This window comes from Mastigoproctus giganteus, chromosome 13, assembly GCF_048544385.1.
Source record: "Mastigoproctus giganteus isolate SK-2022 chromosome 13, ASM4854438v1, whole genome shotgun sequence".
Lineage (NCBI taxonomy): Eukaryota > Metazoa > Arthropoda > Arachnida > Uropygi > Thelyphonidae > Mastigoproctus > Mastigoproctus giganteus.
This window is the reverse complement of record NC_143587.1, coordinates 112,797,752-112,823,050: the sequence shown is the minus strand read 5'-3', so window position 1 is coordinate 112,823,050 and position 25,299 is coordinate 112,797,752. Positions and strand designations below refer to the sequence as shown.

General features: G+C 39.0%; 1 protein-coding gene across 1 annotated transcript in view; it reads left to right on the top strand.

Moving 5' to 3' along the window:
* LOC150076370 (protein HID1) overlaps positions 1–25,299 on the top strand; it is a 318,232-nt gene that overhangs the window by 232,848 nt on the left and 60,085 nt on the right. Inside the window, exons 12-13 of the mRNA XM_090387033.1 lie at positions 10,181–10,259; positions 25,026–25,087. Of these exons, the coding sequence (XP_090243159.1) occupies positions 10,181–10,259; positions 25,026–25,087 (141 nt within the window). The remainder of the gene's footprint in view (positions 1–10,180; positions 10,260–25,025; positions 25,088–25,299) is intronic.

The window sequence follows — 25,299 nt, the reverse complement described above, 5'->3', positions numbered from 1 at the left end:
GATTACAGCTCCGGCTTCAACTTTGTCCACGATACTACTTTGTCACACGTTCAGCTTTGTAAGAGAAAAACAAATTAAGACACAGGGCTGAAATTTTACACCTTTAGTACAGAGATTAGTATGATGCTACACACAAAATATCATGACTCTGCGATAGTGGAAGTAGGTGAGGGCGATTCTTTATTGAACAACCCTCGTACTTCCATGGGCACTGTTCTTCTGAATTGGCTTCTGTGATTTCCTCTTCAAAACTAGTCCAAACATGTACTTAAATCATCCAACATTTGTTTTCTGGAACAACCTCCCTTTATACATATTTCCAGAAAATTGCAATCTGCAAAAATTCAACTCTAATGTCAACAAGTATCTTGTGCCTTTCCAACCTTCACCCCCATGCATGGTACTGAGTACTGTAGGCTCTTATACTGTTCTGTTTGGGGTTTTTTAGAGAATGTAGTGGTGCTTGGGCAGTCTGGGATTGTGTAACTACCACATACCCTTTCTTCCAATTACGTTTTGCTTTTCTTATACACTACATCTTATATCTTGTGCATGATTAGGCTGGCTGAAAGCAATATTCAAGATGCTATTTTTCTGCCATTACTTCTTTTTTTCTTCTATGACAAAGTTTAGAGTCTTTCAATGCTACTTTGTTAGTCTAGTTTTCTCCCCTTTGCTGGCCCATTTGCCTTATTTGTTTAATTGCCTACTTCCCCATTACACATGCACGGTTCACTTTTACCAATTCACACCTCCTTCCCCCTTATATTCGGGGTTACTTTAGCTGTTATAAATTCTGTGGGAACTATTGGCTTACTTCTTTGGTCTCTGTTACACCCCTGTTATGTTCGCTTCCCTCGGTTTGACAGTAAGTTGTCATATCCTGTCCTGATATTTCGAGTTAGCTCGAGTTAGCTTTACAGCAGACCAGAGAAGGTTGTGCTCCGGGACTGGACAATATTGAAACTGCTGTGGTGAGAAGAGCATGTCAGGCGAGTCCTGATGTGTATCTGGACCTTTTCAACACATGTCTTCGTGAGGGAGTATTTCCTGCAGTATGGAAGATGGCTAACTTGAGGGTTATTCTCAAGAGTCCTGAGAAGCCCATGGACGAGCCTCGTTCATATCACCCAATAGCTTTGTTGTCAGTTATTGGAAAGTTGTTGGAGCGGCTGGTCCTTGGGCGGCTGATGGTTCATTATGCTGCTCAGGGGCTGGTGGCCAACAATCAGTATGGTTTTAAGGCAGGCTCCTCTGCTCCTCTATAATGGCTTATAGTCGCTGCCGGGCGATGCCCGGGTGGTAGTAGTGACCTACCTCCTCGTGGTGGGGACGGTAACTTGTGGTGTGTGGTGTGATTGCCCATCCCCACCACAAGGCTGAATGGTCGATTAGTTTTGATTTATTGATTTTGAGTTGACCAGTTGGTCTTTATATATTGGTTTTTTACAACTAAGGTTTAAGACTGATATACTAAATGAGAATTGGTTGCATATGGATGGAAATCCGGGTGGCAACCGAGATGGAAGCTCACTCAAATGGAAATGGAAATGTCCTGATATTTCGAATTAGCTCGAGTTAGCTTTACAGCAGACCAGAGAAGGTCGTGCTCCGGGACTGGACAATATTGAAACTGCTGTGGCGAGAAGAGCATGTCAGGCGAGAAGAGCATGCTGTGGTGAGAAGAGCATGTCAGGAGGAGCAGTTTCGTAGTGAGACGGCTGTTGTGACTAAGAATAAAGCCAGAGGTAAAACTGGCTATAATTTTATTGTTGAAACTTCGGGCTTGATCAGGCGAGTTCTGATCGCCCAGGAAAGAATATATGTGGATTGGAGTGTGCATAGGGTGAGGGATCTGATTGTTCCCACGCAGTGCTATAAGTGCATGGCCTTTGGCCATGTTGCTAAACATTGTAAAGGTGAGTCGTTCTGTGGTCACTGTTCTGAGAGGGGGCACTCTTTTAGGAGTTGTGAAAAGCGGGAGGACTTTCCGAAGTGTGTTAACTGCTGGAGGAGAAAACTTCCCTCTGACCATTCTGCTGTTGATAAGATATGTCCAGAACATGCTAGGGCTCTAGATATTTTGAAACGCAGAATAGATTATGGAGAGTAAGAATAGTTACTCCATAATTCAGATAAATGGTGAGAGAGCGATTAGTGTGGCCTCGCAGTTGACACGAGTTATAGAGGAGGAACGAGCTGATCTAGTGTTGCTTCAAGAGCCTTATGTGCTTAGAGATAAGGTGGTCTGTTATCCGTCAGGGTACAGAATTGTAGCTGCTTCCAGATCTCCCAGTGCCGCAATAATAATAGTTGACTCACGGTTGACTGTAACTGTTGTGTCTACTCTGACTATATCATATGGTGTATGTGTGGAGATTATTGGGGGATTTGGTCGAGTGTATTTTGTGTCCTTGTATTGTAGGCCATCGGAATTAATGGCGGTGTATATAAGATATCTTGAGCAGGTTCTGAGTACGCTTGGATCAGTTCAATTAATTGTTGGTATGGATTCAAATGCTGGATCTACTCTGTGGGGTGGCCAGAGCTCTGATGATAGAGGTGTAGAGCTGGAAGAGTTTTTGGCTGCTGCAGACATGGAGGTGATTAATGATTCAGAGCAACTGCCAACTTTTTCCTCTGTAATGGGGGAGTCCTTTATAGATGTTACTGCTTGTTCGAGATCCATCTTGAGGATGGTTAAAAATTGGAGGGTGCGGGATTGTCTCACAACAAGTGATCATAGAGTGATTTCATTTGATATTGCAACAGGGGAGCCTATGAGGCACTGGAGTGATGTCGATAGATACTCTATGCGTGGTGTTAATTGGATCAGGTTTCTCGCTCTATGGGATTCCAAAATTGATCAATTAGATATGTGGCATGATCTGACTGCGTCAGAGAAAGCCTGGAAATTAACTTGTGTATTGCAGGACCTGTGTAAGCAGTGTTTGCGGAAGAAGAGAAGACCGCAAAGATCGGTACCTTGGTGGACACCAGAACTTACGCGTATGCGGAAAGATCTGCAACATGCGCGTAAGAGATTTCAATATGAGAGGAGGTATTACTCTCAGGAATCATCTGAGCTGCGTTTGCAGTATCAGATTAAAAGGAATGATTATAAGAACAAGATTATGTTGTTAAAACGAGCTTCTTGGAGAAATTATGTGCAGGAGAGGGGCTCGGCTGATCCTTGGTCTTCTGTCTATAAGATTATCACCGATAAAATCTATGGTGGTGAGATTATGTCCACGTTTGTGGTGTCTGACAGAGTTACCTTGGGATGGGCTGACTCCGTCTCCTGCTTGATCAATTCAATTTTAGTTGAAGATTCTCCTAATAATTTGCTGCAGAGTCAGATTGTTCAGGAGAATTTAGATTATGTTACTTGTGGGAGCGAGTCTCCTTTTGTTCCCGCTGAGCTCGAGTTAGCCTTACAGCAGACCAGGGAAGGTTGTGCTCCGGGACTGGACAATATTGATACCGCTGTGGTAAGGAAAACGTGTCAGGCGAGTCCTGATGTGTATTTAGACCTTTTCAACACATGTCTTCGTGAAGGAGTATTTCCGGCAGTATGGAAGACGGCTAACTTGAGGGTAATTCTCAAGAGTCCTGAGAAGCCCGTGGATGAGCCTCGTTCATATCGCCCATTAGCTCTTTTGTCAGTTATCGGAAAGTTGCTGGAGAGGCTGGTTCTTGGTCGGCTGATGGTTCATTATGCTGGCCGGGGGCTGGTGGCCAGCAATCAGTACAGTTTTAAGGCTGGCTCCTCTGCTGAGGATGCCATTTATAATTTGATTAAAGGTGTTAATGAGCTGCCTGGTCAATATGTCCTGGGCTTGTTCATGGACTTTAGGGGGGGCGTTTGATGCTCTGTGGTGGGGCAGTGTCCTGCGCAGGGCTAGGGCATCCCTCTGTCCGGGTAACTTATACCGTCTTCTTGAGGACTATCTCCGAGAGAGATATGTGCTCATTTGTACTCCTTTCATGAATTGTGAGAGAAGAGTGCATAGAGGATGTCCACAGGGTTCGGTTCTGGGGCCGACTCTCTGGAATTGGGTTCTCGATGAATTCCTACAAATGCAAGCAGTGGAAGGTACGACCAGAATAGCTTATGCTGATGATTTAGTTATCTTGGTGTGTGGAGAGTCCCGCCGGATGCTTGAGGAGCGTGTAGCTGCTTCTCTAAGCCAATTGTTAGATTGGTCTGCTCAGCATAAGCTGGAGGTCTCGGTTGAAAAATCTGTTGCAGTTCTCTTGAGGGGACACCTCAGTGGAACTCGCCCTCCTTTGTGTCGTTCTGGTGATCTCTCGCTTAGAGTGGTTAAAAAGACTAGGTACCTGGGTGTTGTCCTGGGAGAGCGACTTTCTATGGTAGCACATGCTGCCTATGTCCGAGATAAGGTGAAACGATTATATGCCAAGCTCCAGCGGGTCACGCGCGTTGAATGGGGTATAAAGGGTGGTGCCCTCCACCTACTTTATGATAATATCTTTATCCCGATTCTGACTTACGCTGCTGGGGCTTGGGGAGGGTATATAGAACATTCTCATGTTCGTAGAATCTTGTCTTCGGCACAGAGATTTGCTCTCTTAGGTATAACCAGGGCTTGTAGAACTGTGTCCACGGATGCTCTGTGCATCCTTGCAGGGAAGATGCCTGCGGAGTTGGTTGTGGCGCAGTTTGCTCTGCGATATGCCCTTAAGCGGGGGATTACCAGAGTGATTTTTGGTGTCCAGTCGTGCCCGGTGGGGCGGCTGGCTGGTTTCCCTGGTATAAGAGCGGAACGGGTGCGAATCAATGATGAGTTGAGTACCATATGGCAATTCCAATGGACAAACTCTGAGAAAGGTCGTCATTTGTATACCTTTATGCCCTCGGTCCATGTTGTGAGTAGGGAACGATGTTCCTGGCTCCAATTTGGGTTTGCGGCTGCTGCTGTCGTTACGGGGCATGGCCTGAGGTCAAGGCTGTTTCTTTTGGGGTTGACCCTTACGGAGTTTTGTGAGTGTGGAGAAACTGAGACTGGCCTTCACATTTTGCTATATTGTCCTCTATATGAGGATTTAAGAGCGAGGTTGGACTTTGGGACACTGGCTCTCACAGAAGCAAATTTGATGTATATTTTTGAAAATTACGAATTCTTTTGTTCTTTTTTAAGTTTTGTTAAAATGGCTTATAGTCGCTGCCGGGCGATGCCCGGGTGGTAGTAGTGACCTACCTCCTCGTGGTGGGGACGGTAACTTGTGGTGTGTGGTGTGATTGCCCATCCCCACCACAAGGCTGAATGGTCGATTAGTTTTGATTTATTGATTTTGAGTTGACCAGTTGGTCTTTATATATTGGTTTTTTTACAACTAAGGTTTAAGACTGATATACTAAATGAGAATTGGTTGCATATGGATGGAAATCCGGGTGGCAACCGAGATGGAAGCTCACTCAAATGGAAATGGAAATGTCCTGATATTTCGAGTTAGCTCGAGTTAGCTTTACAGCAGACCAGAGAAGGTCGTGCTCCGGGACTGGACAATATTGAAACTGCTGTGGTGAGAAGAGCATGTCAGGTGAGTCCTGATGTGTATCTGGACCTTTTCAACACATGTCTTCGTGAGGGAGTATTTCCTGCAGTATGGAAGATGGCTAACTTGAGGGTTATTCTCAAGAGTCCTGAGAAGCCCATGGACGAGCCTCGTTCATATCACCCAATAGCTTTGTTGTCAGTTATTGGAAAGTTGTTGGAGCGGCTGGTCCTTGGGCGGCTGATGGTTCATTATGCTGCTCAGGGGCTGGTGGCCAACAATCAGTATGGTTTTAAGGCAGGCTCCTCTGCGGAGGATGCCATTTATAACTTGATAAGCAGTGTTAATGAACAGTCTGGTATATGTCCTGGGCTTGTTCATGGACTTTGGGGGGGGGGCGTTTGATGCTCTGTGGTGGGGCAGTGTCCTGCGCAGAGCTAGAGCGTCCGTCCCTCTGTCCGGGAAATTTATACCGTCTTCTTGAGGACTATCTCCGAGAGAGATATGTGCTCATTTGTACTCCTTTCATGAAGTGTGAGAGAAGAGTTTACAGAGGATGCCCACAGGGTTCAGTTCTGGGGCCGACTCTCTGGAATTGGGTCCTTGATGGGTTCCTCCAGATGCAAGGTGTGGACGGCACAACCAGCATAGCTTATGCTGATGATTTAGTTATTCTGGTATGTGGGGAATCCCACCAGATGCTTGAGGAGCGTACAGCTGCTTCTCTGTGCCAGTTAATGAATTGGTCAACTCAGCATAAGCTGGAGGTCTCTGCAGAGAAATCTCTTGCAGTTCTCCTGAGGGGACGCCTCAGTGGGACTCGCCCTCCTTTGTGTCGTTCTGGTGATCTCTCGCTTAGAGTGGTTAAGAAGACTAGATACCTGGGTGTTGTCCTGGGAGAGCGGCTTTCTATGGTAGCACATGCTGCCTATGTTAGAGACGAGGTGAAACGATTATATGCCAAGCTCCGGCGAGTTACGCGTGTTGAATGAGGTATAAAGGGGTGTGCCCTCCACCTACTTTATGACATCTTTACCCCGATTTTGACTTACGCTGCTGGGGCTTGGGGAGGGTATGTAGAACACTCTCATGTACGTAGAATCTTGTCTTCGGCACAGAGGTTTGCTCTCTTAGACATAACCCGGGCTTGCAGAACTGTGTCCACAGATGCTTTGTGTGTCCTTGCAGGGAAGATGCCTGCAGAGTTGGTAGTGGCACAGTTTGCGTTATGTTATGCCCTTAAGCGGGGGATTACCAGAGTGATTTTTGGCATCCGGTCGTGCCCGGTGGGGCAGTCGGCTGTTGGCCCTTGTATAACAGCGGAACGGGGGCGAATCAATGATGAGTTGAGTACCATATGGCAGTTCCAATGGACAAACTCTGAGAAAGGTCGTCGTTTGTATACCTTCATGCCCTCGATCCATATTGTGAGTAGGGAGCTATGTTCCTGGCTCCAGTTCGGGTTTGCAGCTGCTGCTGTCCTTACGGGGCATGGCCTGAAGTCAAGGTTGTTTCGTTTGGAGTTGTCCCTTACGGAGTTCTGTGAGTGTGAGGAGATGGAGACTGGCCTTTACATCTTGCTGTACTGTCCTTTATATGAGGACTTGAGAGTGAGGTTGGACTTTGGGACGCTCGCTCTCACTGAAGTAAATTTACATTGTATGTTTGAGAATTATGAGTTTTTTAGTTCCTTTTTATGGTAGTAGTAGAGTGGTAGTAGAGACCTACCTCCTCGTGGTGGGGACGGCAACTTGTGGTGTGTGATGTGATTGCCCATCCCCACTACAAGGCTGAATGGTCGAATGATGTAACTTTGTTGATTTTGAGTTGACCATTTTGGTCTTAATATATTGGTTTTATTTAAGTTTAGACTAATATATTGAATGAGAATTGGTTGCATATGGATGAAAATCCGGGTGGCAACTGAGATGGAAGCTCACTCAAATGAAAATGAAATGAAATGTCCTGATATTTCACTCTCTTTGTTAAAAATCAGGTAGGGCTGTTTTTTTATTCATTTCTTTTTTTTTAACTGGAATCAGTTGGTTTTAATTTTAGCTTAATTTTGCATTTTACTTGTTATTTATTTTAGTATTATTTTGGTTTTGTTCTTTATTTGTTATTCTTTTTGGTCTCTGTCGGGTCGGATATGATGTATACGTTTACTCACTTTTTCTGTCTGCCACATACACATCATAACAGAAACAGAGGCCTTGCTTATTGCTGTGTTTCCTTTGGTTTTGGCTACCAGCTCTTGATGACATAGTTAAAATCTTAGGACCTACAGCATTAAATGCCATTTGTATATTTTCATTTAATTGTATTTATATAATTTTTTAGGTAATCTGCTTTTATTTTTCACGTACTTTTAATTTTTTCCATTGTAGCTACACCTGTCAGGTCAGACTCCTACCCATACACTTATCTAATCTATTTGCCTATATTTCATTATGGTTGCTGGGCATTTCTGCTATTACTAGCAGTGTCCCAGATCCATAATCCATTATTATATATTATTATTTATTTTATTATTTTTTTTTTCGTTATTTTTTTTAGACCTTTATGTTTTATCACTGCAACCTACTATTATTATTAATTATATAATATATAGTTAAAAATTGAAAGTGTAAAGGAGAAAGCTGTTACTATTGAATTTACGATACACACAAGAAGTTGAAAAGATATGAGGTAACACAGCTATAAAGGACAAGAAGAAAAGAATAAGAATGATGTAAAATAGAATAAAGTGAATAAAATAAAATAACACATTGCCATATTATTCACAATTTCAGTGTCTTCGTCAGAGGTCATCCACCGAAATTATGAGGAGGGCAATATGTAGGCCTCTGTTTCTGACATGGTCTGTATCTCATGAACACTTGCTGTGAAATGAGTTTGAATTTATCAGAAAAATTGGGCCGAATAAGGTATGCCAATAATTATATGTAGAGCATATAGATCATGAATGGCCTTACAGAGGCAAGAAAGGAACAGAAAAATTGAAGTAATGATACAAAAATGGGGTAAGGTTAAATAGAATGTAGGAATGAACAAGTAAAGAATTTAACCGTTACCATGTAGGACTGAAAATGGTTAAGATGGCATCATCCATGTGTATATTTATGTATGGTGCACTAGCATTCCCTAGTGTTAGAAAATGGCAGCAGTAGATGGGGGGTGGAATTGAGAATATAGTTGAAAAATGTAATACTGGATGGATGCATAAGTTTATATAGAATTTGTATGGTGTGTGTGTGTGTGTGTGTGTGTGTGTGTGTGTGTGTGTGTGTGTGTGTGTGTGTGTGTGTGTGTGTGTGAGTGAGTGAGTGAGTGAGTGAGTGATGGTGAGCGCAACTAAATACATGATTAACACACTGCCCAGGATAGTTAAGAATTATCATAGCTTTCAAAGTAGCAGTGAACAGCAGCTAAAACTTTGTTAAGGTGAAGAATAGGTTGGGTAAAAGAAGGAGGTAGCATCTTGATGTTGCGTTCATAAAACTAATGGCTCACGAGAAATGAGATGTAGGGACAAAGGAAAGCAGAAAGATAAATGAAGTAGAGATAAACAGATGGGCTCAGGTAGTTTGGAGTTGCAAATCTCGTTCCTGTAGTTGGGATCCTGATTGAAGGATCCTAACTACAGGAACTAGTCTGGGAGTGTGTTCCTCGTGTATTTAAGGTCAGTCGTGTGGGTAAGAAAATATAAATAAAATAAAATAATAGAATAAAGAATTAAATTATTAAAATATATACAAATATATACAGAGTTAATACACTGTATTGGCCAATTGGTGGGTAGAAGTTTACTAAGTTGTAAGACACCACAGAGACCAAGTGTATTGTATACAGATCTGGTAGTTAATGGGGAAATAACTTCATATGTAGTTGATTATATTATTTATATGGTGGCAGTTAGATTTCTATATTTGATAATATTGAGGGATTTGCTGAAGTGGTGGTAGAGATATGATGGAGGAAAATTGTTATTAATCAGCTTAGAAATGTTATTCATTTTTATATACAATGTATTAACTCTGTACATATTTGTTCTTGAATTTTGGACACTGAACTTCACTCTGGTGGGGTGGCGGATTGTTTTTCATTAATATTTAGAAAATTTTTAACAGCATGAAATTCCAACATATCTTTTGGCAGACCTTATAGATTTTATAAATGGAAGTTTTATTCAAAATTTAGTAAGAAATAGACATTTTATTCATATTATTTATGCAAAAAGTAGAAATTAGAAAAAAACAGATCCATTTCCTACTACGCGGTATGCCCATATTGCTAAATAATTTGACATTCTAATTGACATTTCAGATCTCATTTTGTCTTGCATCCAAGATGACAGCAAGGATGCAGTATTATTAATGTGCAAGGTGTGCTTTTTTAGTAGGAAATAGGTTTACGTTTCTGTCTAATTTCAGCTTCAGGGACCTCAATAAACCATTTAAAATAGCAGAAATAATGTGGAGTCAAGTGTCTAATTTTTAATAAATTTTGGGTATTCATCCCACATAATGCCTTTCACACAGCATTTTATGAAAGTTATATTAGTTTGTTCTCCTTTAATTTATGATCTGTGAACAAGAAAAACTTGCTAAAAATTGGTAAAGCTGATTGTTAATATGTCACTTCATTTTTTTTTTTTTAGGTCTTTCATAAAATTATTACAACTGGTCATCAGAGATTACAGCCACTTTTTGATTGTTTATTAACTATTGTGGTCAATGGTAAGTTATTTTATATTTAATTTATTAAAGTTTGAAGATGTGTGCTCCCCTTGCCGCCAAGGGAAGAACAGTATCCTAAAAATATGTGGTTTGTTTATTTATCAGTTGGTTTTTAAGTTATTTATTATTTATTCATATGGAAATGTGCAAAATATTGTACTAATACAGGTTTTAGTAACATCATGAAATGCAAGTCAGTTTTCTGCCAGATGTCAGTACTGTCTTTATTTCATCATGGTGTCTGTGTTGAAGATTTTGCTTATTAGTCACAGACTTTCTGTAGTTACTTAGAACTAAGACAGTTTTTTCTGCATTTTATTAGCAAAAATTAAGCTTACATCAATTAGTGCCTACACAAATGTTGGTAGTAGTTGCAAACAAACTGCTCATTTATGTACCAAGATAATACCTTATAACATCAATTATAGTCCAGCAAGCCCAGAAGTTATAAACCCTACTGTAACTTGAACACTTTCACTGCTGAGTGTGTTATGTAGTTCATATGATGCCAGTTAAGTTGCTGAATATCTATCAACATTATAGAGCTGATAATGCCAAGCTGCTATTCATACATAAAACTTTTTTCCCCCACTCTAAGATGACAAGACAAGTTTTACTTGTGATAAAAAGAACATCTTATTTGTCCTTCCATTACCTTTCTACTCGCTTCTGCAACACCAGATGGATTGTTGTTTCAGAGAATAACTAATTCTTGGAACATAGTTCCATCTGGTGTTGTGAAAGTGGGTAATTTGAATAAATTTAAGGAAGGATTAGAGAAATTTTTTGGCCGATGCTGTATAAGCTTGCTTGCTTTGTTGCATCAAGAGGGTATAATTATTATTTAAAATTTGCTCAATATATAGAAAATAGTGCAAATTCAGTCTTAATTAGCATTAGTAGAGGCATTTGATGCAAGAAAGCAAGCTTATGCAGCATCAGCCAAAAAAAAAAAAAAAAAAAAACCACTTCCACTTCACCCCTCTGTTCATTCAAAATACCTGTCTAGCTGAGCCTTAAACTTATTTAGGCTATCAACTTCCACGACAAGGGATGGAAGTCTGTTCCACCAACCAACTACCCGCTGGCTAAAGGCAAATTTCCGTGCGTCTAATGTTATCAAATGCACTGCATTGGCCATAGTAGCCCTTCAGCCAATGCTTTTTGTTGTTATAGTGGAGATTTATCTCCACTATAAGAGACAAACAGTTACTAAAGAATTTTACATTGAAATCTAATTGCCTTCCTGATGTGGTTTGAAGAAAAAGACTGGAAAACTGGACTTCTTTGCTTCACCACAGTACTCATCATCACATTCTTTGCTACTTGCACAGAGTTTTTTTCAGGCAATCATTGAATCACTCAAATTCAGAAACCCTCATTTTCACCAAATATGATTCCATTCGACTTTTGGTTCCTAGACTAAAAAAGCCGACCGGGCTAGCTGGGTGGGTAAAGTGCCTGCCTGGCAACCCAAAGGTCGCGGGTTTGAATCCCACCTCGGGCTTGGATCAAAGTACTGCAAAAACCTTGGGAGGTGCATTATGGCCACAGAAGCCGATGCGCCAACAACTACCCCAAAAAAAAAAGACAACGAAAAAAAACCGAAAAACGAAAGGATGTCAGTTTGATTATGTACAAATAATAAAAAGTAATATGATGGCTCAACTTTTGACAATTTTGAAATCAACTTTCCAGAAGTGCTTCCACAAGAGTGGGAAAATCATTGGTAGTAGTTTCTAAGTGATGTTAGAAAGACAATATTTCAAAGGTTATTAAGTTGTTGATCCTGTAAGTATGCTTATTGTCACTATATTCAAAGCAGTCTGGATACTTTTTGGACAACTTTGTATTTTGTTAAAATATGTAAGAGTTAAAATATGCACAAGTAATATACTAAATGATATTAGTTTTGGACGTTTGGATCCAGGCGGTCCCTTGTGCTGTGGATGGAGGCAGTATGTCACCCCTACCTTGAAAACAAATTCTAGAATGTGATATCTTATCTCTGAGTATTACATTCCTGAAGTGGACATAGTCATCACAAGAAGCCTCTCAGAATTTAAAATCAGTACTGTAGGTTAATAATGCACAAACTACAATCATCTATACCATGGGTGTTCAACCTTTACTGATGCACAAGTTACTGTTTTAAATTAAGAAACTTCATGATCATACTCATATGCAGGATTTTTTTTTTTTTTTTTATAAATAATTAAAATATTCAAATACCAAATCAGATTATAAAATTTATTTACAAAATAAAATTATAGAAAATATAAAAACATACACTTATGTTTAGCAATATTAATGTGAAAAAATTTGGGCATTTTTTTCTCTGTGTATTTCCGAAATGTTTTCTTCTTTAGATTTCAAATATAAATCATTTTGTATTTTAATTATTTCCACATCAAGTTCTGCCTGATTTACATAAAATAAAATAAATTATGAAATTTGAGTTGAAAAATCTGTTACATTGAAATTATTTTTAAATGGATTTAAAAAAAACAATACATTCAATTTTATTAAAATCTTTAAATCATGAATTTTCACATTCAGTCCTTTCAGTTTCAGCAGTAAATTTCTTTGGATTATAATTAGCCATTTCGGGATTCTTCTAAAAAAACTTTAGCATACTTGAGAAATGTCTGTATTCATGATCTTCTAAATTTGATTTTAATGTTAAGTGAAAAGTTCTTATCAAATTTATCATCTCTACTAAATTTTTATTTTTAGCTTGCAACTCAAGATTTAAGACACTGTTTTGCAGTAAAGTTCACTAAGAAACATAGATTAATTAGCATTAGCATTAGTAGAGGCATTTGATGCAAGAAAGCAAGCTTATGCAGCATCAGCCAAAAAAAAAAAATAATAAATAAAAATAAATAAATACAAATAAATAATAAAATAAAAATAAATATAAAAATAAATAAATAAATAAAAAATAACCACTTCCACTTCACCCCTCTGTTTGTTCGAAATACCTGTCCAGCTGAGCCTTAAACTTATTTATGATATCAACTTCCACAACAAGGGATGAAAGTCTATTCCACCAACCAACCACCCGCTGGCTAAAGGCAAATTTCCTCACATCTATCCTACATCTGTCTTTTCTTAATTTGAATTTATGCCCTCTCAGGTGATTATTCTGAGCAAGAGGAAGAATCCCATCAGCATTGAGCATGCTCAAACCATTCAAGGCTTTATACACCTCTATCAGATCACCTCGCTGGTGCCTAGTCTCCAGACACTGTAATTTGCAAAACTTAAGCCTTTCTTTGTAAGAGCACCCCTTTGTTCCATTCACTAATCTTGTTGCCCTTCTCTGTACTCGTTCCAGCATCTCTACATCCTTCTTGAAATGAGGCCTCCAGACCTGTATACAGTACTCTAGGTGTGGTCTGACCATTGCCTTATACAAGGGAATAATCACCTCCTTATCCCTGCTAGAAAAATTCCTGTATATCATCGACAATACACCATGAGCTACTCTTGCAGCCCGTCTGCACTGCTCAGAAAACTTCATATCTGCCTGCACAACCACCCCCCAGGTCCCTTTCATTCTCTACCACTGTCAGTGTAGTACCACAGAGTTGATACGTTGCTCTGGGGTTGCTGTTTCCCATATGTAGTATTTTACATTTGTCAATGTTAAACCTCATCTGCTACCTCTCAGCCCATCTGCTCAACCTTTCCAGATCCTGTTGCAGTAGCATAGTGTCAGTAATGTCCTTGACAACCCTGCCAACCTTCGTATCGTCTGCAAACTTGGACATTAAGCTTGATATACCATCATCTATATCATTAATAAATACAGAAAACAACAATGGACCCAACACTGAACCCTGAGGGACTCCACTAATAACATTAGTTCACGATGAGCAGTGTCCATTGATTACCACTTTCTGTCTTCTCCCCCTCAACCAACCCTTTATCCATAGCAGCAATTTGCTTCCAATGCCCAAACTGCTCCAATTTGTGCAGCAGTCTTCCATGTGCAACAGTATCAGAAGCCTTTCTAAGATCCAAGTATATAATATCAAAGTTATTCCCTGCATCCAGTTCTTTTGTGACTGCATCATAGTATCCAATCAAATTGGTCAGGCAAGACTTGCCCTTAACAAAACCATGCTGTGTCTGAGCTATAACTGAAGTCTTGTCTAGATGATCCTGCAGTGCTTCTTTAACCAGTGCCTCCATTAATTTTCCAGTAACAGAAGTTAAACTAACAGGTCTATAATTACTTGTGTCAGCCTTTGATCCTCCTTGGTGAATTGGGGTCACATTTGCACATCTCCAGTCCATGGGTACTTCCCCTGAGTCCAAGGAAGCTCTCTTAATTATGGCTAAGGGTTTGCTTGCTTCCTTTGCTGCCTCCTTTAATATGACTGGATAGATCCCATCCACCCCAGGTGCCTTTCTTGTATTTATCTTCAACAATTTCTCCTCCACTTTACTCTCAGTTATTACAAGATTCTCTACCTTACTGCCAGAGTTGAATACACCTCTGGCATTCCTCTCGCTGAATAACTCCTCATGTGTGAATGTCGATGTAAAATATTCATTCAGTTTGTTAGCTACCTGAGCAGGATCATCAACAGTTGACCCATCGATATCAAGTGGACCAATCTGATTCATCCCCTTCCTTCTAGAGTTTACATAAGTAAAGAACTCTTTGCTGTTTTTCTTTGCATCCCTTGCCAAAGATTTCTCGTAATCTGCCTTCGCCTACCTAACCTCCTTTGTAACTTGGTTACAGATCAACTTGTATCTATCATAGGCGTCTGTGTCACGTGTTAATTTGTATGTATCCCGTGCATTTTTCTTCTCTGCAATATGTCTCATTAGTTCATCTGACATCCACTTAGGCCTAAACCTTGAACAATATTTCTTAGTTGGTATGTAAAGCCTAGTAGTTTCCAAGATAAGTTCTTTGAATGCTTCCCATTTTGAATTTGCTGTTGGTAACATCATCAGTTCGTCCCACTGTATAGAATTTAAATACTGTCTCAGTCCATCGTAGTCGCCTTTACGAAAGCAATAACCCTTCCCTTTACCCCTAATGGTAGTTACCTCTTTGAGTAAATCCCACTTCAGCACACTGTGATCACTGCCACCTAGTGGTTTCATTTACCTGCAGATTCTTAATCATGAAGAATCACTACTGATAATCAAATCAAGAGTATTACTCCCTCTAGTTGCCTCCCGAACATGCTGATGTAGAAAACAATCATCCAATAAATCCACAAAAGCCTTGCTAGTGTGTGAGTGACCAGCCCCCAAATTCCAGTCAATATCTGGGAAATTAAAATCCCCCATTATAAGACTCTCTGATTTACTAGCCCACTCTGTTTCCCTGTACAGTTTCTTATTATACTCATCAGAGTCATTAGGCCTATAGCACACTCCTACTTTCAATTTTGATCTCCCAAAGCACCACTCTTTTTTATTTATTTGTGGATAAAAATCTCCTCAAAAAATTACATCTACTGAGCCAATAAACATTTGCCGCTTCCATAGCCAGGTGGGCAGGAGCAGCAGCAGCAGTGCATAGCACACGCTTCGTGATTAGACCGGGGTTCAAGCCCGTGAGCACCAAATACAGAGGATGCAGAAAGGTCAGGGAATGACCACTGCATATCCCCGGAGCAATATGGCCTTAGCTGCTAATGCTCCTAAAAACCAAATAACAAACAATAACAAAGCCAACAAACATTAGTATATAGTGATTATTTTGCATAAAGCATATTTGCGTAAGATTCACTAGTGAATGGGTTAGTGACATTGCATCATGTTTTGTTTGTAGTGACCTGCCGAAGTATATAATTGTCACCATTTATTGGTATCTCATATTGTGAATACTTCACAATGAGTTTTCGTGGTATTGTGCTACCTTGCATAAGTAACACTTCACCAATGGAGAAGACTAATGTTACTTATTCTCAGCAGATACCACCACCCAGACGACTGCATAAGTGGATGCAAAAAATAATTTTGATATCATATACTTAGATTTCAGGAAAGCTTTTGATACTGTTGCACATGGAAGACTACTGTACAAATTGGAGCAGTATGGCATTAAGCTACAGTTGCTACAATGGATAAAAGGATGGTTGAGTGGAAGAAGACTGAGAGTGGTAATCAATGGACACTGCTCTTTGAGGACTAATGTTATTAGTGGATTCCCCCAGGGTTTAGCGTTGGGCCCATCGTTGTTTTGTATATTTATCAATGATATTGATGAAGATATATCAGGCTTAATGTCCAAGTTTGCAGACAATACGAAGGTTGGCAGGTTTGTTAATGATAGTAATGAGAGTATGCTACTGCACCAGGATCTAGAAAAGTTGGACATATGGGCTGAGAAGTGGAAACTGAAGTTTAACATTGACAAATGCAAATTACTGCATGTGGGTAGCAGTAACCCCAGAGAAACGTATCAACTATGTGGTACTACACCCAGGTTGGTAGAGAATGAAAAAGACATGGGAGTAATTGTGCAGTCAGATATGAAATTTGTTAGCAATGCAGATAGGCAGCCAGAGCAGGTCATGGGGTATTGTCAATGATATACAGGAATTTTGCTAGTAGGGAAAAGGAGGCAATTGTCCCTTTGTATAAGGCAATGGTCAGGCCACACCTTGAGTACTGCGTACAGGTCTGGAGGCCTCATTTTACGAAGGATGTAGTGTTATTCCAGCTAGTACAGAGAAGGGCAACAAGATTGGTGAGGGGAGCGAAGGGGTTCTTTTACCAAGAAAGGCTTAAGTTCTGCAAATTGCAGCAGCTGGAGACTAGGCACCTGCGAGGTGATCTGATTGAGGTGCATAAGGCCTTGAATAGGTTAAGCACGTTGAATTCTGATGAAATTCTTTTGCTTGTTTAGATTATCAACCTTGAGGGAGCATAAATTCAAATTGAGGAAAGACAGTTGCAGAATAGATGTGCAAAAATTCACCTTGGGCCAGTGGGTAATTGCTTGAACAAACTTCCATGTGTCTATACGTTATTGTGGAAGTTTATAGCTTAAATAAATTCAAGGAAGAACTGGACAAACTTTTAGAGTAAATGGATGGGTTAAATGGGATTTTTTTTTTTATTTGGCTGATGCTGAATTAGCCTCTGGTAATGCTAATATAAAAATTAACTTTTTATGTGCGATCTACTAAAAAGCATGCTTCGATCAACTGGTCTATACTCTTGATGAATTCTAGTATGTGATAACAGTGATATCTCATCTCTGAGAATTACATTCTTGATCTGAATGTAGACATTCAGCCAACTCCATGCAGGAGTTCCACAGGGTGGAGTTTTATCCGGACTCCTCTTTACCGCCATGATGATCCCGTTCTGCAAGGGTAGGGATGATGTATGCACTTATGCAGACGATATTAAGATCCTAACACCCATCCAACCGTCCATATCCAATAGTGAATTGTGTGAACAGATTAATTATAAGCTTCTGAACTTATTCGTGTACTTAGACAAATTTGGCTTGGCCCTAAATCCGCAGAAGACTGTAATTATGGTGTACTCGCTCAAAAAATTGCCTACGCTGGTACACCCGAAACTTAATGGCAAACCTATCCCGGTTGTTGAGACGCATAGAGATCTGGGAGTAACATTTGATACGAAACTTACGTTCAAGTCTCATATTGACCTGATTATAAAGAAAATGAACTACTTACATTGGGCAACAAAACAGCACCTCTTGCATGTGAAACAGACTGCAACAACCGCACGATATTTAAGAACCACAGTGTATTCGGCCATTTTGTATGGCGCAGAATTGTGGGCATCAGCCCCCCTACCGACATTAGGAGAATATATGCGAGTGAATTCTGGCTGCTGAAGTGGGCAAACCATAAGCACCATCTCCCTCAACAGTTAAGGACCACGCAGCTCTCTGAACAGCTTAAACTGCAGCGTTTACCAGACATCATTGCCTGGAAACGATTAATAACCACAATCAAAATGATGACTGGCACGATATCATCACCATGCTTCTGGCAGCTTTGTGAGTGGCACATCCCGCCATCTGCATTAAGAGGTACAAAATGCTTGAGAATGAAGACCAACAGACTGAAGATGGCCGACAGGTTTATACCCGCTAGTGCGTTAGAATCAATTCAGTGCCTAACACGTATAGGAATTGACCTACTAAGGCTCACAGAAGATCTGAAATATAGAAAACAAACCGCAGTGTGGTTCGCTGAGGCTACTGTTGCCTAGCAGTTGTGTGAATTTCTGTCAAGAACTGTGTGTATGCAATTGAACAATGTATATCTCTCACAAGTTGATCAGTGGATGCGATGTCAAGATGAACTTTTGTATTACAATTGCCAGGACTCTAGACAGAAATGTAGTGAAGAGTAATGCAATTTATATGTCATCTTTTCATGTATATTTATTGTATATTTGTTGCCCTTTCTTGTATATTTTAGACATTCTTTTATTCACATTTTATGGTAATCCCCTGGCATTTTCTGCCGTGAAGGGAATTTGTCACTTACCAATGTAAACCTATATTTAAATTTGGTACGACAAATAAAGATTTATGACATCACAGAAGCTATCTTTTCTTTTTTTTTTTTTTTTTTTTTTTCTGCATCTTTTGTATGTATGATATTGTATGAAAAAAAATTAAAATAAAAATAAAAAATGTACCTTTAGAGCGAAAGTTGCAGATTCTAAAGGAAATTGATCTGCTGATTCCAAAAAAAAAACTAAAATTATGTCTCTAACATGTTTCCATTGAAAGATATATATATATATATATATATATATATATATATGTGAAAATTTTACAACCAATTTCAGTTATCATACAGTAATACATATGCTATCTTAAAAATGAGTCTTATTCATTTTAAACTAGTTTAATGTACTACAGATATATATTTGTTAGAAATATTTGAGTCATAGAGAGTTTTTCTTATAGTTCATTTTGCTTTCTCTCTTAAGAAACCAGTAATCTATCATCATGGTAGTATCCCAGCAACCTTATAGATGTTTTTCCATATTGGATTTGGCCTGATTAAAGCACCCCCCCCCCCTGCTTACATATCCAAAATTTTGAGGGGGAAAACCAAGATGGAAATGAAGAAAAATAATTTTCGAAAACATTCCACAACCCATATCTTTATAACATTACAAAAAAGTTGACACAAAGATTTATAATTATCTTCTTTCCTTCTTCCAAGAAATTCTTGCACAGCTGTTTTAAACAAATGGCAAGCTGCTATGTCAATATCCTTTAGCTTTGTTTCAAATACATAATCTTTGGTGAGTTTCTTTATTTGCAGCCTAATGAAAATTCTCTCTTTCAATTTTGCACCTGTTAAATTTGGAATACATAGAAAACAGTAATTTGTGAAACATCCCTGTAGATGATTGAGTAATCCAGTTACTTTAAGATCACCACAGACATTCCAAGCAAAGTAGTCGTATTTTTATTGCACTCTGGATCTTGGACATACTCTCATACATTTCTTTCAAACCAACACCATGAAGTAGAGGAACTGTTGGGAATGCATTTACATTGTGCAGAAATACTGCTTTTAAACTTAATTTTGAGGCATCAATAAATATATGGCATTCAATGGGATTGTGTTCAATGCCCAGTTTGTTCAGAAGACCATCAGTGTTTTTATAGAAACACATACTGTTTTCTCTAAGAAAATATTTTGAAAACACTTTTTTGTGATATTTTTGATGTACTGTAATTATGGTTCTTGCTTCAAGTAACTTCCACTGTTGTAACCTGGAATCAAGGAATTTCAGTTGCTTTTTTGGATAAGTTGAAATCACAAACTAATTCATTCAACTTTTCTTGCTTAATTAAGTGCACTGTGCTGTAATTTTCTTGTTGGCAGTCCAAATCTGTTGAGATGGGTGGTCCAGCAAAGGCTGCAACACAAGAATCCTCACTATATTCAATATTCATCACCACTTTGTTTAATAGTTACAGTCAGTGAGAACTAAATACAATAGCTACAGTAAAGAATTACAGAGGGGATGTCCACAGGTTCTGTGCTAGGCCTCTTCTTTTGGATTGTGGTCATGGATGAGTTTCCATTGAAGGAGCTTGATCTTAACCAAATTGTCGGATTTGATAAAGATGTGGTTCTGGTGGACGTGGACTCTTGCCGACAACTGCAAACAAAGCAAATTCAGCCTTAAACCAATTATTACAGTGGACCACAATACATAAGTTAAAAATCTCATCTACTAAAATAAAAGCTATATTAATGAAAAGGAATGATAGCTGAGTGATAGCAAACCCAAATGTCAAGATAGAAAACAAACCAATTTTTCATTCAAAGCAATGGAAGTATCTTGGCATTATTGTTTATCAAAAGCTAATGTACAACACATGTTATACATTAAAAAAGTCAAGTACAGAAGTTCGTTGGTATGATAAGGAGAGTTACTTGCTGAGACTTGACATCTTTTTATAAAAGTATATTCCTGCCTGTGGTGATTTTTGGGGCAGGTTTTTGGTACCATAAAGCAGACAGAATCATGATCAGAAGGAAATTAGTTCTTGCAGAGGATAATATTGTTGGCCGTAACTCAAGCATGCAGGACCACATCCACCTGTTCCTTGCAAGTAATAGTAGGTAATCTTCCACTTGATCTGCAAGTAATATACAGAGGGTTAGTGTATAATCTGAGGAAGCAGATACAAGCTACAATATTGAATGTGAAAATAAATCTGGCAAACAACATAAAAGAAGAAAAGAAACAAATCTGCAAAATTTCCATAGAGAATGGCAGAACAGAGGGATGCCTCCACACTTGGGAGAGTAACCTACAGATTCATTCCTCAGATTAATAGCTAAGACTTAAGAAACCTTTTCCCCCTGTTTTGCACCTGGATTGAATGTTACCTACATTATCACTGGTCATGGATCCTCCAATCAGAAGTTTCAACCACTGGGTTTGGCAGATACCTCACACTGCTTATGTGGAGAAGAAGAGTCTTGGGAACATGTTCTTTACACTTTCCTCTAACTGTGACCTTCCCAGGAATTTGCCGATATCAAAGGTAGGGCCATTACCAAGAGGAGAAGAATGCCAGCTAGTGAGAAATATAAACAGCGATCAGCTTATACACAGGAAATCTTCACTTTAAGAAGTAACAGCTTAAGACAGGATGTACATACTCAGCCCATTCCAGCCACCACTAATTAACGTAGTAGAATAGACAGGCAACTCATCTAACCTAGTGATGAATATTCATCCAGAAAATTGAATTCAATCAATAGTCTAGCAGGAAAGAACACTCCAACTGCTCTACCAATCAATATCTACAAGGAAATTCAGTGTGAATACAGCATGAAAGACTTAGCAGCAAAGAAAACTATAGCCTCATACTTCCACGAGATCCTCAGTGGAATAAGGAACCAATCCTGTACATAGGCAAGACATGTTGACACTAGGACAGTGTCCTGGTGTGGAATATTTGCAGGCAGCACACTTCCTGCTGCGGGATGCTTCAGATCCACTCCCATGGTCTGTAATGAAGCGTACTGCTCCCCAATGGAGGCTCTCTTGCTCCAGTACTATGTTTCCCCTCCTCTTCTTTCCGATGGTGGTAGACCCCCCCATAGAGAGGATACTCACCCCACTTCCCTACCTCACCCAAGAAGAGAAGCTTCTTTAACTTATTTTCTACTTTAATCTCCCTTCCCACTTCAACTATCCTTACACATTCCTTAAACTCTTGCCTGATTCTTTTCCAAATTCCTTGTGGAAGCCTTCCTATCATCCACTTTCTTTGCCTTCACCTATTCTCCAAAATTTAAAACTCTCACCCCCATGCTCTCTTCCAACAAAAACTTCTATTTTTCCACCTGCTTTGGTAAGCTCAGGTAATGCCAGGATTCACCTGCCAGAGCATCTAATCCTACCACCTAGCCCGGCTTCCTACACCTAGTACAGTAACTACGGGTCAGTGGAGTTCCACACGGCCCCCTCTGGACTAAGAGGCCAGATGAACATAATAACCCATCCTTACACTACATAATCCACATATCACTCCCACTATCTGGCCTTTACAGGGTATTGTATACAACACAAGAGAACTGATTGTGGAGTTGTGGGAAACCACTGGTGCTGCTTGGCCCCAAACACTATGTACTATAAAATTATTTTGGGACATTGGCAAGTTTTCCTTATGTGAAATGGGCCTTATTGCAGATGATATTTGATGCTGTGTTTGCTTTTTCTGGATGATCATCCCTGATATATTTATCATGTAGAAATAGCAATAATTAATGCAATTGTGTGGTTCTCACCACACCAATCACAGGAACACAAAAGGCATGCTTTTAATTTTCCAAGTTAGCCACATCCTCAGATTTGTGGCACAGGTAATACAGTATATATGCAGCTCAAGTTTTTTACTGATCAGCAGTTTTGCAACCAAAATACAAAAAATATGCACATTAGGAATACTGTAGATCTTTTTTCTCTGAGTATTTGTTGTAAACTGTTCACATACACACAGCAGAAATTGTCAGGGTGATTCAGATACTTCCTTTGCTTTTGCTTATTCATCTCCCAATTGTGGCACCTCTGTAACCAGGTGGGCAGGAGCAGCAGTGCGTAGCACATGCTTCTTGATTAGACTAGGGTTCAAGCCCGTGACCACCAAATACGGAGGATGCGGAAAGGTCAGGGAATGACCACTGCATATCCCCGGAGCAATATGGCCTTAGTTGCTAATGCTCCTAAAAACCAAATAACAAACAATCTCCCAATTTTGCTACTTGGAAGATGAATAAGCAAAACACAGAAGAAACAAACGTTATGCACAAGATATACAGATAGACTGTACACATACTCACACTACAACTTTCTGTTATTGAAAGAGGTGGGAGGCAGATAGACAGACAAGATTGAACATGTTAACCCCATTAGCATTACTGCCATCTGTGAGTACATTCAAACATTATTTGCAGGTAGTATAACAGATCAGTGTCATATTTACTTCCTTAAATTATAATAAAGTATGGGTATTATGATTAAACACAAAAATCTGTATATGTTGAGACTGTGATGTGATATGAAATTTTAAGAATTATTTTTGAAATCTATGCATAAAATTTGACTGTATTCTTAAACAAAATACTTTGTTTAAGAATTGTTTTTAATTTAATTTAATTTGATTCATTTACAACCATTTTGTTTCTAGAATTCTTTGAATAGATGTGGGGGGGGGCATTACACTCAGCCGTAGTTTGACTCATTATCGACGAATTCCCAAAAAGTGTGTGTGTGTGTGCGCGCGCGTGTGTGTGTTTTGCTTGTTTTTGGACAAAAATAATGAAAACTTATTTTTAACTGACTCCTTTCTCTTTCCACACCCATACCCTCTGTTTTCTGTCTTGAAAAATAGTCTGTAATTCTCTCTCTCTCTCTCTCTCTCTCTCTCTCTCTCTCTCTCTCTCTCTCTCTCTCTCTCTCTCTCTCTCTCTGTGCGTGTGTGAGAGCAGTCATGTTAACTATTGCATTCCTTACAAAGCAAAGGGTGCTAAGTTGCACTCAGCCGTAGTTTGACTCATTATCGATGAATTCCCAAAAAGTGTGTGTGTGCGCGCGCGCGCGCGTGTGTGTTTTGCTTGTTTTTGGACAAAAATAATGAAAACTTATTTTTAACTGATTCCTTTCTCTTTCCACACCCATACCCTCTGTTTTCTGTCTTGAAAAATAGTCTGTAATTCTCTCTCTCTCTCTCTCTCTCTCTCTCTCTCTCTCTCTCTCTCTCTCTCTCTCTCTCTCTCTCTCTCACTCTCTCTCTCTCTCTCTCACTCTCACTCTCTCTCTCTCTCTCTCTCTCTCTCTCTCTCTCTCTCTCTCTCTCTCTCTCTCTCTCTCTGTCTCTCTCTCTCTGTGCGTGTGTGTGTGTGTGTGTGAGAGAGAGCAGTCATGTTAACTATTGCATTCCCTACAAAGCAAAGGGTGCTAAGTTGTATAACAGTTAGGAAATCTCACAGTCAACTCATTCAATCATTTGTTAAAGTTGGAATATAGCTACCCATATCAGTGTTTGCCCATGATCACTTTTACATTGCACTTTCCAGAGCAACTTCTAGAAACAGTATTAGTCTTCACTGAAGATAACACATGACAAGGAAGGCTCAGACCTCCAAGATTAGTCAACACCAAAAATGTTGCCCACTGAAGAAGTTTATAAGGCATATGTCATAGTACACTGCAAAAATTCAAAATGAATGTTTATGCAATTCTAGTGAAAATTATTGCTAATAGCCAAAATAAAGTAAAATTCAAGCATTTTACTAAAATGTGTTTCTATTATTAATAATTAAAAAAAAAAAAAACTGTATTTTCTTTTTTTATTGATCAATAATAATTACTAATATATTTAATTTAGTAATGAAGTATATTTGAAAATTTGACTAAATTCAAAGATATTTTAGAATGTGTTGTTGATAAATGTGAATAGTTAGTATTTTAATCATAAGTTGAATAGTTTTTTATACAATAGATATACAAGTAGTAATGTAATTTTACTTTTGCCTGGTGGTGGTTGTCTAGTACATTGGATTTGTGTTGCAAATTGAACTGGTTTAGAACCTCTGAATTAAGGGTTTTTTTTTTTTTTTTTTGTATTAATTTTGTTGTATACCTATAGTAGTAGTAGGTTATCTTTCAAAAATAAAGTATCAATAATATTTAGTTTATATAGTTTAATTAGTATTAACAAAATGTTGACAGCTGTTTTTTCCCCCTCCCCAGTATCACCTTATTTAAAGACTCTGTCTATGGTTGCAAGTACCAAACTGCTACATCTGCTAGAGGTTAGAATTTTTAATATATAAATTGAGAGAACCTTATTCTTTTTTGATATTTAGTTTATAGAAAATGTATTATATATTTTATTATGTATTTTTATTGTTGAAGATAACCTAAGATAAATTTTTTCCATCTTTTCAGTAGTACATTTTGGATTTATTATTATCTTTGAGTATATGAAAAAAATCATTATAAACATCTGCAAGCACCCATTGAA